The sequence below is a fragment of the Tetrahymena thermophila genome (genome assembly GCF_000189635.1).
Source record: "Tetrahymena thermophila SB210 genomic scaffold scf_8254495, whole genome shotgun sequence".
Lineage (NCBI taxonomy): Eukaryota > Ciliophora > Oligohymenophorea > Hymenostomatida > Tetrahymenidae > Tetrahymena > Tetrahymena thermophila.
The window spans coordinates 77303-93520 of record NW_002476270.1 but is presented as its reverse complement, the minus strand read 5'-3'; the positions used below and the strand labels follow the sequence as shown (position 1 = coordinate 93520).

The window sequence follows — 16218 nt, the reverse complement described above, 5'->3', positions numbered from 1 at the left end:
TTAAACTAATATAATAGAATAATTTATTTTTAAAGAAAGAACAAAACATTTAGATTAAATTCAAGTAAATATTAAAGATCGTTTTTATATCAGTATTCATTTCAGTGATGAAGATGATGATGATGATTATTATTATTATGTGTTACTATTAATGATAAATTAAGAAACTAAAATGATTCTATGTACTTTAATTATAATATTTTTTTTTTGATATTTTTTGAATTAAATGGGTTTTTGGGATATTTCATGTTATAATTCTATTGGTTTTATGCATTTCCATATTATTTCATTTTTAATTCAGCAACTTCCAGTTTAAAAATTATAAAACTTATCAATTAAAAACCTTTACGCTCAAAATTTACTATATCACATTATCTTGAATATAAAAATTAAGTTAATTAATTATTCCTTCTTTTTATTCTAAATTTATTAAAGTTTGCAAATGTTTTAAAAAGTTAACAAAACTCGCCCTAAACTGAAGGGATTATTTTAGGATGCAAGCAAAGAATAAGGATAATTTAATAAGATTTAGATGACAAATGAAAATTAACAAGGTTAAAGAAGATAAAAACACCATGATAGCTCAAACTCAAATTTGAAATAATCTAATTAAAATACATAAACAAATCAACAAAGATAAACAAGTAAATCTTCAGAAAAATAAGTTAATACAAGCAAGGAATCTAAGAGCAAAGATTCAGTTAGAGAAGAAAAGGATCACACAGAACTTAGATAATCAAAGATGAGTTAAATTACTTTAAGAAAGTCAGATATGTCAAGTCATTCAAGATCAGTAAAAGATTTAAGTAGCTTAGATTATTTAAGGTATAAAAGAGAGCAATCTCGTGAGAGAGGAGAATATTATGACATGGGAGGAGGAGTCTATAAAAATTATAAATATGAAAAGCTAAAATTGCAAAGACCTGAATTTTGTTTTCTATCTTCAAAACCTTTAGATTTCTTTAGCAAAAGCTTGAATTCTAATCCTAATAAAAACTGCACTGAGAATGCTATTCAAAGTATAAAGAGATAATAAGATATAGTAAACATAGGAATGGCAGATATTAAAAATAAAAGTCTATTATTAGAAACTCCAGTTTATTAAGAGATTAAGTAAAAAATGTAAAGTGATATTTTAAACTGTTAAGAAAGGCTTTATCCTTTTGAAGAAAAATAAAAAATCAAGAAAAAGCTTGATTAGCTCGATTAATTTATCAAAGAAAAAAATAATTTGTCAACTTCACCATCTTTAATTTTGTAAACTTCTATAAATAGCAATAATGCAAGGGGTGATATTAATTTTCCTTCTGTGTAATCTGCAAAGGTAAAAGACAATTTTTTGAATAATGAAAACTCTTAAAGATTAAGCCAGAGTCAAATGAGCAGTTAAAATATAAAAAACTTAGAATCTGATAAAAAGTGGATATCCCCTATGATCAGATACGAGAGTTTGGATACTGTTAAATATAAGCCAAATCAAAATAGCATATCAAAAACGGATATCATCCTTAAGAATGAGTTATTTTAGTAAGGATAATAAGGAATTAAATAAAAAAAATAATCAAAATATAGCAGTGAAAATTTAAATAGAAATGAAAATGGTGATCATGATGATCAGTAAAATGATGCATTTTGCTTGAATGTAATTAATTTTAATAAAGCATTTAAGGGAAAAGGCTAAAAGATGTACTGTTTGTTAAATACCGAAAATCACAATCCACTTAAATTTAAAAATATGGGTGATCTAATTAAATCTATGAATAAGAAGTCATAGCACTTATTAATTGTAGAGGAATTCAATAGGCTACTACAACTTGATAGAATATAGTAAGCCAAAAAAAGGACGAAAAAGATAAAAACTAAAATGGATGCTAAAATAGATGAGCAAGCCTTATTCAATCAGATAATAACTCATGACTACTGTATTTCATCTGAAACTTTTTTGTAAGAGACTTTTTTCTTTGAGAAATATATTAGAACAGATGGCAGCATCAAAGATAGAGTGTTATATGGAATTAGTAATAAACAAAATGGAATTGATTTTGAAAGCTATTTAAGATTTTATCAGATTTTTGTATTTTAAAATACACCTCCAGATGTTTTAATTCCTTTTATTTCTAAATTTTTTATACTTAATCAAGAATCTAAATTCAATTGTATTACTGTGGCTTAATTTTAGTAAACTCTAAAGGAATTAACAAACCATCCATAATTGTTAGATTCAAATGAATGTTATGAAAAGTGGGTAAAAGCGCTATAAGAATAAAAAATATTTACTTATGATCAAAATGTATTGATGCGCTAAAAATTAGTTGAATAGCTACTCTAAGATACAATAAATCCAAATTTAATATTAAAACTAATATTTAAGTGAGTCAAAAGTTGTAAAAAGTGCTTGTAGAATATTTGTTTAACTAAATCTAAAAAAATAATGTTTTTCATAATGTATATAATCTTAGTCAACTAATTTATTTTTGCATCAATCAAATTATTTTAACAGCTATTTTATAAATCATACTAATATTTAAGTGAATTAAAAGTTGTAAAAATGCTTGTAGAATATTTGTTAAACTAAATCTAAATAAATAATGTTTTACATAATGTATATAATCTTAGTCAACTAATTTATTTCTCAAATTAATTTAACAACTATTTTATAATATCATACTAAATTTCAAAATTATCTAAAAAAGTTAAAATTGATTAAATACTTTTGTAATCAATAATACTCAAATATCTATTCTATATGCATCATTTTTTGAGTTTGTTAATATATTTTTATAATATTATGGATAATAATTAATTTTAAGGTTTGATTATGAAAAAATTTTTGAAAAATATATTGATCAATCAATTAATCAATATTTAACACCTATATCGATCATATAGTAAGTGTGTAGCTAATTTAAAACAATTAAGTTGATAATTTTTGATTGAATTTATTATTTTTGAAAGTGAATAAAACCAGCAATTTAAATAGAAATTGATTATATTAAGCAAAACATATTTATTAAAATGGCTGATGAGTTTTCTGAATCAGTTGCAGATTTATTAGATATTTTAAATAAGCAAGATTTAAATAAGTTACAATAAATCTCATAGAAGACAGATCAATAGTCCAATTCAAACTTGTAATAAGATAAGGGAAGTAGCTAGGCTGAATTAAACAATAACTAATTGAACAATATAACAACATATAATAATATTTATAATTTCAACAATAGCAAAAAAACAATTTAGCAATAAAGTACCAATACCCTTCCTACTTTACCTGATACATAATAAATTAGTAGCACAGTAAAAAGCTAAAATACAGTAGACACGCTTATTTCATAAAAATCTATTAATAAAGAGAATGTGAAAACCCCAATTTAGGATTAAGATTATGACATTTTGATATAATTCTGTTAAACTTATGATAAAAAATAAAAAGAAGAAAAGAAAAAAGCTGTTGGTAACGGAGACGGTTTTGAAATTATACCTAAAAATTCTAATTGTGTTAGATATTTGCATTTTAAGCCTTGGAGTGGAGTAAGCAATCCAAATCCTTCAGATAATGGGTATTATTATAAATTCTACAATGGTGGATTTGTAAAACTAATTAAAGGATTATTAGAAGAAAATGGATTTAAAGTAGGATTGATTATTTGTTCATAACGAATCAAAAACTCATAATTTTTATATAATAGGAAACTTAAAATAAAGATTGGACTGTTATGTGGAGTTGTTCTGGTATACCGCCACCATTCTATTAGCAATTGATGGCTTATCAAAAGGTACATTTAATTAATAAAAGAACATTTATAACTTTTTTTACTAATAAACAAAGATTAATCATTTCCCTAAATCCTACGAAATTACTAGGAAAGACTTACTGAGTAGAAATATTTCTAAAATGGCAGCAAAATTTGGTAATAACAATTTTAATTTTTGTCCTAAGACTTATCTAATACCCTCAGAGATGTCTCTTTTTCTAGAAGTAAAATAAAACAACTGTAAAAGTTTATGTAATTGATTTTTATTATTAGGAAGCTGAAAAAAATAAAGGTCAGTGGTATATCGTAAAGCCATCTGCGAAGTCTTAAGGTTAGGGTATTTTTGTAACTGATAACATTTAAGAAGTAATAAATTATTTTAGACTTTTTGATCACAAAGAACTATAATATTTATTATATTGATTATTTAGATTTTGAAAAAATAAAATGGTAGCATGGTTGTCTGCCACTATATTTAAAATCCTATGTTAATTAATGATCTCAAATTTGATCTACGTATTTACGTAGTTGTAACATCAATCAATCCTCTCAAAATATTTATTTATGATGATGGGTTGGCTAGATTTGCAACAAGTGCATATAACACTGATAAAAACACAAGACCAAGCAGGTGAAAATAAATAATTCTTATAAATTAATAAAAATATTTTTAAATAAACAAAAATAGATATGTGCATCTTACTAACTATAGTGTCAATAAATATGCATAAAATTTTGTTCCTAATAAGGTAATAATTCTATTTATTATTAATAAGTATTTGTTTAAATTTTAATTTAATAAAACTATTAAAGGATGCCTAAGATGATGCTTAAGGTAGTAAATGGAGTTTAACAGCTTTCAAGGATTATTTGAAAATAAATGGTATTAATTATCAATTAATTTTCGATAGAATTGAGGATCTTGCTGTAAAGACAATACTTTCGATAGAAAATATGATGAATAGTGCTTTTGAAATGCACGTGCCTTACAGAAATAATTGCTTTGAGCTCTTCGGATTTGATATATTAATTGATTCTAACTTAAAAGTAATTATTAAAAAAGAATTTAATTTATTTTAAATTTAATATAGATTTTTTAACTTGAATAAAAATTTCATTAAAATTAATAGCCTTGGCTACTTGAAGTCAATTTATCTCCTAGCATGAATACAGATTCACCTTTAGATTTAAAAATTAAAGGAAACCTTATCTCTGACATATTTACTTTAGTAGGTATAGTTCCGAATGACTAAAGATATCTTAGTGATGTTTCTCACAGCTTGGCATAGAATTAGATTCTTACTGAAAGATAAATATAAACTCAAATATAAAACCTCAATAACTGGAGTAAATATAAATAAGAACTTTCTAAAATAGAAAGATATGTAATTAAAGAAGCTGAAGATGAAATAAAAAGGTATTTATATTTAAAAAAAAAAAGCTTCATTTATCTAATGCATTTCTTTTATAAAATTCATAGGTGCAGAAGATTCAAAAGAATATATCCTAACGAGAATTCATTCAAATATAAAACTTATTTCGATGTAGAGAGACCACTTAACGTCTTGCTAAGAAACTAGTAAAATAAAAACCTAATTTAATTAAATATGAATAAAATATTTTTAAATAAAAAAAAGTGAAATGGATAAATTTAAATAAAACAATAACATTCAAGGGAATAATTAAATAAGAACTAATAGAACTAACAGTTTCACAGGCATGTCTACAAACACCCTAAACACTACTACAACAGGAGTAAAAATAACAAAAAATGTATATACCAATATCTTAAGTACTAATTAAAACTATGCATAATAAAAATATTGAAAAAATGAACTAATTAATTAATTTATAAATTATATCTTTATTTATATATATCGTATATTCTAAACATTAAGAATTTCATATTTATCATATCTTTGAAACTAAACTAAATATTTGTTTTTGATTTATTTAAATCTAAAGATACCTTTAAAATACTTATACTAACTACCACAGGTGCAAAAGTAATAAAAATTGTAAATTAAAAATAATTATTAAAAGTATCAATAAAAAGATATTAAAATTAGCAACTTGTATTCATTAATTTTAAAATTATATTTTATTTTTCCTTTAAAATAAGAATAATATTTTAAAATTAAAATTGTTGATTTTTATTTAATGCTTTATTATTAAAAACAAGTATAATAAATATTGTTTGGATATTATCATAAAACAAAAAGTAACTTTTATTAATCCTATAATTTTTTAATTAATTAATTAATCATAATTACTATCTATATTGATCTTTAGAATTAAATTTTTTGTTATAAAGTAAAAATGAATTAATCTTAGTAGAATAAAAAATAAGGAGGCGGACCTCCAACTAAAGAAGTGCAAAAGCTTAGTAAATAGATAAAAGACATTTAAAGATTTTTTATTTATTAAAAATAATTATTAACTAGGCCCTAATATGGTTGTATAAGTAGTTTCTGCTTAGATACATAAAAGAAACCAAAGTTAAGGAAAAAAAGATGCTTTCATTTTATTAAGACTAGGTAATTAAGCTTAACAAACATCAGTAGGCAATGATTAAGGATAATTTGTATCATGGAATTAAGATTAAACATTTTTATTTTACCATGCAAAGGAAGATAAGTTGATCTGTGAATTAAGAGAAGATGATCATAAAAGTGCAGATAATTTTATAGGATCAGTAGAAATATAAACTTAAGATTTAATAAATAATAAGAGCTTTTAAGGAGAAAAAAAATATGTAGCATATGACAAAGGCTAATAAACAGTAGCTGATATCACATTAAATATTAAATATGATTCTGCCATATAAATTGACTCTTAAAAGAACTAATAATAATTATAAGATGCATTTAAGCAACAGTAGCAAATATCCGAATAAAATTACTAAATTCGTAAAAAATATTAAATGGAACAATCTTAAAGCTAGGAATAAATAAGCCAATCATAGTTTGTTAATAACAGCTAAGTGAGGAAATAAAGTAAATTATATAAACATCCATCAATATTTGTAATTGAAAATTTACTTAAATATATATATTTTAGATCCTAACATAGTTGTATAAATTTTATCTGCTTAAATAGCATAAAATTTTGAGGAAGAAAAAGGTAAAATGGATCCTTATTTTATTATGAAAATGGGTGAATAACAATTTAGGACCATTACAGCAAAAGATTAAGGGTAGAATCCAAAGTGGAATGAAGGAGCAAAACATGGTTTTATCAGAAATGATGAAAACTAAATAATATTAGAGCTATGGGAAGAAGATGAGAAGTCATAAGATGACTATCTTGGATAGGCCCATGTCGATATCAAATAGCTAATATCTGAATAACCTCCTTAAAATGAATACATAATTTATAATAATAATAATATATAAATAGGTGTAGTTCAATTACTAATACAAATAGATATGGCTTCAATAAAAAAAAAAGATGATTCTAATAAGAGTAAAGCAAATGTTAATTAAAGTAAGCAGTTCAACGTTTAATCCCTATCAGGATTAGGATTACAAAAGTTAGATGCTAGCAGAACAATTACGAAAGAAGAACTGAATTAAAAAACAAAAGAAATATAGGATAGATTAAATAATATATAAGTCAAGCTAAGACCTTAGCCTTTAGTAACTTACATTGAAGATAATGTTCATAAAGCTTTGTTAGAAGGAATGAAAAAGTTAGCAAAAGAAAGGTATTTATTTATATTATAAATTTTATTTAAATATTTAATTTTAAAAAATACAAATAGACCAACTAATCCAATAAGAGAATTAGGAATGTTTTTAATAAATTACAATGAAGCATCTTAAGATTAAAAAACCCATTAAAACTGATAATAAATAAATAAATAAAAATAAACTAGAAGTGAGCATTTTATAAAATAATAATAAATTGGTTAAAACTCTTTGAGGTTTAATAATACCTTATTGATAATATTTAACTGATATAAAAATATAATAGATGAAAAATTAATAAATAAATGGAAGTGTTATTTCTGGTTCATTAATTTTGTGTTGAAAACATTTTTTGTTCTGAATTATATTTTTTCTAGAATTTAATTAATATGAATTAGCATATTAATCTATCTATTTCTTTCTATTATAACCATAGATAATATATTTACTTTTTTAACATTAAATACCTTTATAATTAATATTTATTCACTATTGAATTTTACTACACTATAAAATGTCCTATTCAGAACAAAAAGAAAAAAAGAAAGACTGCCCAGAAGTAGTTTGCGAAAAAAGTGACCCTTTAGGTACCTATAGAAAATTCGCATAATAACCAAAGACAATGAAGTTTAAAGATGAAGATACAGATGACCATTCTAACTCATCAGGAGAATTGGAAAAATCAGAAGATAAAGTTGCTTAAGATGATCCATATAAATACTGCCCTAATAACAAATAGAGCTTGGGTTTCTTTACTTGGAATTTTTTACACACTATGGCTATATACTACCCAAAAAATCCTACTGAAGAAGAATAATAAAAAATGAAAAATTTCTTTGATTCATTTGCCACCTTTTACCCTTGCAAACCTTGCGCTCTCCATTTCCAAAAAGATATATTAAAGAGTAATTTATAAATAAATTTAAAATATTTTTATGAAAAAAACAAAAATAAATTCTTATTTTTCTGTTAACAATTATTCCTTTAAGAAATTTATAAAATATATTTTTTATTAAAAGCTCCCCCTGCTGTAGAAAGTAACGAGAGTCTGAGTATATGGCTATGTGAGAGACACAATCTTGTAAATAAATGGTTGGGAAAGTAGCAATTTGACTGCTCATTTGAGAATTTAGAAAAAAGATGGCGCACTGGATATGACCACTGCAAAGATTAAGTCACTAAACTCTAGTGAATAGTTAAAGCTAAAATATGAATAAATAATACTTTATAAATAATTAATCTATTTTTATATATAAATGTCTTTTGATATGCTTGTGTATATACTTATGTATCTTTTACTATTAAAAAGATATAGATTTATAGTACCAGAATATTCAATATTTCTAAAAATCTAAATTATAATTTATCTATATTGAACGTATCTTTCATTCTTTGCTTATATATCTATTTATATATTTATTTTGGTGATATTAGAATTAATGTTCTAAATTAAAATAGAATTTGAAATATTTATAGCTTTACGTGTGTGTTAATATTAAATCTTAAACTTTTAATCTTCATTAAAAAATGAAGTTCTACATTTTAACTTTTAATAGAATATTTAATAGAAAGTTTTTTCTTATTAAAACGTGTAAATGTTTGATAGCAAAATTTTAAATGAAAACTAGATATATTTTATAAGAAATATTTAACACTGTCTATAATATTTCAATTGAACTACTTTAAAGTGAATTACAAGCAAGCTTAATACTATTCATGTTCATTGAAACGTAAGAAAATTAAAAATGTTAATTATAGGTGGTTCTAATTCATAATTTGTTCTTAGTGCTAGCAGAAAAAATAAATATTTTTAAAAATTAAAAAAACTAACGAATTTGAAAACTATTTTTAAAATGCTTAAAAAATACAAAAAAATTAAAAGAAATAAGTTTTTTTCTACTCTTTATAACAAAAAATAATTAAAGAAATGAATAAAGAAAGAATTAAATTTCAAATTTAAAACTTTTGAAATCTCATTGTGTCATAATTTATTTTGAGACTTGTTAACTCTCATTTACAATTTAACTTTACTTGAAAAGTGAAAGCTAATTTTTTAAAAAAAAAAATACCTAAAATGAATTGAAATACTAGCCAATGGTAGAAGTGTAAATTAGGAGACAAAGCTAATTATGAGAAACTAAAAATAAATGAAATAAAATTAAATGAAAAAATCAGTGATTATTTGAATAAAATAAAATTGGGGTAAACACTAAAAACGAAAATTAATAATATATTATACTGAGTGAGTTAAGCTTGAATATAGGAAATATTTATTAGGTATAATATTATTAATATTTCTGCCCCTCACATTACACTCAAACTCAAATTTATTTATTTTTTTCCCTTCAAAACATATCTTTTTTCGACTGTAACATCCAAAATCTTGCATTTTTTTTAGTTATATAATAATATTTTTGTAAATGGCTAAATACTTTAAAATTTCTTGTCTGTTATATTTATTTGGACGTATATAAAGCTTATTTACAAGGAATTTTTTAAAATTTAGTTTTCTAGTTGGCATATTTTAGTAAGATAAAAATATCACGTTTACAAAAATTGTAAGAAGTAAACTTTTATTTTTCCTAAATAAATACTTTCGAAATTTTAATAATATTTTTTGTAAGATAGGGTAAGGCCATTGATTTATAAAAGATTACAATTTATAAAAGTAATTTATTTAAAAAGGAGTGATTGATAATCGAAGTTATTAGCATACGTATTTTTTGTCACAGTGATGCATTATCAATCTTTTCTGAAAAAGTTAAGCTGCTTAAATGAATAATACGCTGTTTAACATGTGTATTTATTTAAGATCCTTACTGTTTCTAAATAAAATTCTAAAGGAAAATTAATAATTTTTAATAAATCTAAAGACTTTCAATGAATCAATAAATGTAAGATTTTTTAGTGAAGAATTAAAAATTGTAAATAAAAGATTTAAATAAAAAGAGCGAATACGACAACTGACGACATTTAACTTTTAAAGATTTCAAGATATTGGAGAAAGTAATTAAAATAAGAATTTAATAATATTCTTAATCAATATTTTATGGCTTTTAGTATCACCAATTTATTATTTATGAAAAAATTTTCTTATTTTTCTTTTAAAGGTATTTTTAAAAATAGAAATTATTGAATTTAAAAAAGCTAGTGAGTTATTTAGCATGTGACATCGTATGAGAATAAATTCATATTAAATTAAAATAATGTATATGGTCTAAATTAGAAGCAGGTTATTTTGTTATTCTTTATGCCATTTTTCAAGAAATGTAATATAACAACAAGCTGATAATAAATAGTATTTTTTAATTAAAGAATATCTTTTTTACAAATCAGGCAAGGTGGGAAAAATTTTTTAATAATAAAACTTGTTTGCTCGATTACACACTATGTGATATTTATGAATTCTATTTTATTTTACAATTAAAATGCAATTTTTTTTATTTCATACTTGATGGGAGGTAGTTTTTTATGTTTAAGTTTGTGCTTTTAATTTTCAAATTTTTTTGTATTAACAATGGCATAAATATAATGAATGTAATGTTTTAATCAGCTTGTAAATAGTTAATGCAAATTTTGATTGCAGTAATGAAAAAAATAATAAGAGTAAAGAGTGTGGGGTCAGTCAATCAATTGAGAGCATTTAATTTACAATGATCTATTCAATCAATTTTGAATAATCTAATTAAATTGATAATCTAAGAGTAAGATATTTAATTAAGAATACTTAGATAATATGCGGGCAATGCATCTGAAATGCAAGAAATGATAAATTCTTTTAAATGCAATATTTTGAACAAGGTAAAACCTTCTCGAAGATGAGTATTTATTTTTTAAAGAGCCAACACGTGTATTTAAAAAGAAAAAATGTTAGAAGAAAATAGCAAGCCCATTTTCTTAATAATTAATTAAGATTTGTAAAAATAAAAAAACAAAATCCCAGAGGGAAAACTGCAGCTTATATATTTCATTCTTTCTAGTTTGTCTTATTGGAAACATCTATCAATATATTCAATTTCCCCACCCAATTAACAATATTTGATAATCGAAGAAATTTGATTTAACAAGCTAAATAAATACAAACAAAATAACATCGCTTAAACAAAATAGAGAAAGAAAGGATTATTATCTCCCCTTTATTTTGACGAAGAATTCATTTAAAATAAATATAAAATGAGCGCTTCGAATCAATATAAATCAACTTAAAGCAGCTGCTGCAATAATAGTAGCTGCGAAGATGAAGAAAATTATATTACTTCATCTAAATGTCTCAAATACGAAGACGATTAAATCTACGTTACTGAAGAAAATAGTGATTCCTTCAGTGAAAAGAGAGGTCTGGTTTCAAACAAATTTTCACTACAAAGCCATGAAAAGACATATCAAATTCAATAGCAGAAACTGAATGCTATAAAAAATTTAATAGACACAAGCGATCAATAATATTGTCAATAATTTGGAAATAATATTACTGAGTCTCATCCGCTCACAAGTTTTGTTCACTCTTAGCTTTAAAATAGTGAATACAACTATCAAAGCTAAGCCTGTTCAAAATCAAAGAAAGAAATACTCAAAGAGAAAAGAGATAAAAAGAAAATGCAAATACAAGAAAAGAAATAGGCTATCTAAATTTAGGAAGAGCAAGCTGAAAAAAAGAAGGTAAATAATTATTTAATTGATTAAAATAGAAACAAATTTATAAATTTAATTAATTTTTCTTTGACTCTGTTTGTATTTTTTATTTATTTATTTATTTGGAAAAAAATAAAATAAAAAAAAGACTATTTATATATTTTGAAGGTTTTACTTAATTTTAGTTGAATTTAATAAATTAATGCATATTTTTTAAGATGTATCCCCAATATATAACTAACTGATGATAAAATAGTGGGATTAACAAAATTTTTACAGTGGGGTGTATTATTTTGATGCTTAAATTAAATTAAGCAAAAATAGAGGTCTAAATAAATAAAATATTGTGCGAGTGACGAAATATGAATCTCATTTACATCACTAGATAAAATCCATTCCTGAATTCATAAATAATCTTGGCAAGATTTTAATAATATTATCTGCTCAGAAAATACTATGAAATCAATTTTTTTAATTAAGTGACGGAACATTAAATACCAAACAAAAAATTAAAAAAAACTATAAAAGATTATTATACCTACCCTTTCCTAATTCAAAAATCATCAGACTTTCACTATGCCACTTTTTACTTTAATTTTATCAGACAAAATTTTTATGTAAATATTCTCATCTAATATATTCTCAAGAGTAGCAACAAAATTTTTGAATAAATGTTTTAATCTAAATAAAATTAATAAATATCAAATAAACTATAAATTAAAGGTATAATAAATAAATAAACACAACAAATATTTTTTAACAAAACCAAACAAACTCTATTTTAAGCCCTACACAAATTTATTTTTTCTACTCATAAATAATTATTATAAAATTTGAAAAACTCAATAAAATAAATGAAAATAAAATCTAATATTTCTGAAGAATTCCTAGTCAATGCATTATTTGAATCAACTGAGATTATTAAAAAACTTAAAATGTTTAGATACGTTAAAAAGAGAAAAATTTCAAGATTGCTTTTTAAAAAATATTAAAAGGAATACTCAAAGGAAGAAAAGGCTGAACGTCAAAAAATTAAAAATCGTGAAAGTGCTTAGCTCTCTCGTGACAGAAAGAAATTGTTAGAAAATTAAATGCAATAAGATTTAAAGTTTTTAACTGATGAAAACAAGCAGCTCTAGTCCATGATAAATTAACACTACACATGCTAACAATGTGGCTTCTTTAATAATCCTTCATCTAACACAGCAACAACCAATACTACCACTGATAACAACACTAAATAACAATATTAAAACTGTAAAGCAAATCACATTCAACTTACTACCGACTCAATACAATAAAGATACTAACAAGGAATTTAAAATATCGATTAAGCTAACTAATAAGGAACCGATAATAACCCCAACTCTTCAGGAGCTGTATACTAATTTTTTGATTTTTCCAGGACTAGTGCTCCTATTATGGCAGCTTCTCCTATTAATTTGTGCAGCTTTGGAAAAGGTGCATGGAGTACAGCCTTTGTCATATTTATTATATACATGATGCTTGTCTTTTCTGGATCCCAATAAGATGGCAATGGAACTTTAGGTTCAAACTTCCGTAACTTATAGTTCGTAGGGCCAAACGCTTAATTATTTGAACAATACAAAAACTTAACCCAAGAAGAACTCTTAGAAGAACTGCTGAAATAAATACAGCTGCTCAAAGAGTAAGAGAAAGATGAGCAACTTAAGTAACTTAAACTTATTCAAATGCTTGCTAATGCTGCTGTCACTCTAAATCATACTCCTGGAACTGAAGAACCTACTTCAACTCCTGAATTAAATGAATTATAAAAGTCTAATTTAGAAGAGAGCGAAAAGGATTTCATCATTGAGGAATCTCAATCCTAGACTTCCTCTTCCTCTACCGCTGCTAATAGTGCTTTGTTGGAAAAGATTTAAGCCTTAGAGAAAGAAGTTGCAGCAGACTCCGAACCACCTATACAACAATCATTCTTGGATTTCTGCTAAAAATATAAAGAAATTCAATCAAATAACGAAGAAGAAAGGAGCTATTATAAAGATTTAAGCAAAAAGCTTGATGAATTATAAAGGGAAAAGCTAATGCAGCTCGAAAGCTTAAAATCTATTTATTGTGTCAGTTCTTCTGATACTCCTTTTTAGGGAAGTAATCAAGCCGCTACTGCACAAAAGAATACTTATGAAAACTAAATGTACAATCCTAAAATGTAGTTCCCTACTCCTTTCTTCTCTGAAAAGCAACTCAATAGCAATTATTTGAATCCTTCAGTTTTGTAAGAATAGAGCTTAGATAAATTAAGAAATACAACTACTGAATAATAGAATAACAACAGATAAAATGCCTATCATAACAGTCCACCAACCTTCGATAACATCAGCTAATTCTTTAATGACACTGCTAGTTTTAGAGAAGAGGGTATTGACTCGTCATTGGATTCTTCATAGAGCCTTGATGCTGTCAATAACAGATAGGAATAGTAATTCTTGTAAGAATAATAATAATATCAATAATACAGATCATAAGTGAGATAGAATAATATGTAATAGTAATATTATAATAATTAAAATATTGAATAGTTTGAGGAAAATCACGAAAATATTAATATGATTGGTGAGGAAGAAGATCCTTTTAATGTGGCCCCCCAAATTAATACCAAAAAACCAAGTATTAATTATTATGAGTTGATGTAAAAGAAGAGTGTTGATATTAATAACTAATAAAACTAACATCAGGCATAACAACAATAATATCAATAATTTAACCCCCAAAATTAAGCATATGCAACTCAATAAATTGCTTGTTAATATTCATTCCAACAGAATAACTTTGCTGAGGATTTCCAAAACTCCAACTCTACCAACTCTATTAATTTATAGAGTGTTTAAAATGGAAAAATTTAACAATTTAACTTACTTTTCTCCCCATAATACAATTCTGGCAGCGGTATTAATAATAAGGATGATGCGCACTTATTACATAATGATGTTGAAAAGTATATTAAATTCTAATGTAAATTCGTAGATAGTAATTGTATTTAAAAAGATAATTACTGAAAAATTAATGTAATATGGTGATATTATGTCACTATATATTAATTCGCTAATTATTTGATGAAAATAACCTAATTAATTAATAATCCACTTATAAATACAACCTATCTGTGAATAAATCAATAATTAAATTATATCTAAGATGATGAATACTGATTCCTAAAAATACCTTATTCTAAAATTAATCGTTATTAAGTAGTTAATCTAATCATTTTAATATCTAATTTCACATTAGATTAATTAATTGATTAAAAAAACTAAAATTAAACAAAATCACATCACAAACATAATATCACCCCCATATCTTAAAATTTCAAACACGGTATATACTTAAAGCAACTCAAAACCCGAGCAAGGTTACCTATACTCCCGATCTGTTTAATCTGTAGTAGTACCTATGCTGTTGGGTCTGAGAAAGGTCTGATTGCTTTGAGACATTAAAAAAATATATAAAAGAAGATTTAGAGTATCTATAAGAAAATAAACATTAATTTCAAATCATATAAAAATTTATTCAACTTGATTAATTAATATTTTATTATTTTTTTTATCTTGTTAATGTAATGTAAAAAATTTTAATAATTAATTATTGCGTTTTCAAATTCAACTTTTAATCTATTGTTTGATTTTATTTAATAAATATGAATTCAACATTAAAATTTAAGTTAACAATCCATTTTTAATCTTTAATTTTATCAAAAACTTAAAAACTTGAATTATGAATGGGATAAGTCGAGTTTTTATTAGCTAAATAGCAAAGAGTTAAAGTTTTCTTGAAATTATAAATCCTATTCATTTTTATTATTATATTATTATATAATAATATGATTTAATACATAGTGTATATCTTTGGTAAATATAAAACAAGACTTAAATTGTTGCATCTACTATTTACTCTAAGATCAATCAAAAAAGCTTTCCCCAGCAAAAATAAAATTCTAATTAAGAAAGTTGATTTTATTAAGTAAAAATGAATAGAAAAATAAATGCCAAATATCTTTTACAAAATAATACTTGAAAATAGGATTGTAATAAAAAGAAATATTTACAGAATATATAAAATAAAAGAATAAAAATAAGCTTTTCAATTATTTTTAGAAACACTAT

General features: G+C 23.8%; 5 protein-coding genes across 5 annotated transcripts; all 5 read left to right on the top strand. All coding sequences in view use genetic code 6, as the record gives it.

The window, feature by feature from the left end:
• Positions 1-442: 442 nt before the first annotated feature.
• TTHERM_00564110 (hypothetical protein) lies at positions 443-2374 on the top strand (the record flags this gene model as incomplete). The annotated part of the gene is made up of 1 exon (XM_001022010.1): positions 443-2374. One exon carries the CDS (start codon positions 443-445, stop codon positions 2372-2374), a length of 1932 nt encoding a protein of 643 aa, XP_001022010.1.
• Positions 2375-3015: 641 nt separating this feature from the next.
• Positions 3016-5582, top strand: TTHERM_00564100 (tubulin-tyrosine ligase family protein; the record flags this gene model as incomplete). Its single annotated transcript, XM_001022009.2, has 10 exons — positions 3016-3633; positions 3690-3776; positions 3830-3979; positions 4029-4121; positions 4187-4386; positions 4444-4504; positions 4569-4802; positions 4886-5172; positions 5236-5334; positions 5393-5582. 10 exons carry the CDS (start codon positions 3016-3018, stop codon positions 5580-5582), a joined length of 2019 nt encoding a protein of 672 aa, XP_001022009.2.
• A 492-nt stretch (positions 5583-6074) lies between these two features.
• TTHERM_00564090 (Dpy-30 motif protein) lies at positions 6075-7603 on the top strand (the record flags this gene model as incomplete). The annotated part of the gene is made up of 4 exons (XM_001022008.1): positions 6075-6141; positions 6200-6751; positions 6816-7461; positions 7519-7603. 4 exons carry the CDS (start codon positions 6075-6077, stop codon positions 7601-7603), a joined length of 1350 nt encoding a protein of 449 aa, XP_001022008.1.
• A 355-nt stretch (positions 7604-7958) lies between these two features.
• Positions 7959-8636, top strand: TTHERM_00564080 (Erv1/Alr family protein; the record flags this gene model as incomplete). The annotated part of the gene is made up of 2 exons (XM_001022007.1): positions 7959-8349; positions 8464-8636. 2 exons carry the CDS (start codon positions 7959-7961, stop codon positions 8634-8636), a joined length of 564 nt encoding a protein of 187 aa, XP_001022007.1.
• Positions 8637-11617: 2981 nt separating this feature from the next.
• Positions 11618-15114, top strand: TTHERM_00564060 (basic region leucine zipper protein; the record flags this gene model as incomplete). The annotated part of the gene is made up of 2 exons (XM_001022005.2): positions 11618-12103; positions 13072-15114. The coding sequence occupies 2 exons, from the start codon at positions 11618-11620 to the stop codon at positions 15112-15114; spliced, it is 2529 nt and encodes an 842-aa protein (XP_001022005.2).
• Positions 15115-16218: the final 1104 nt, after the last annotated feature.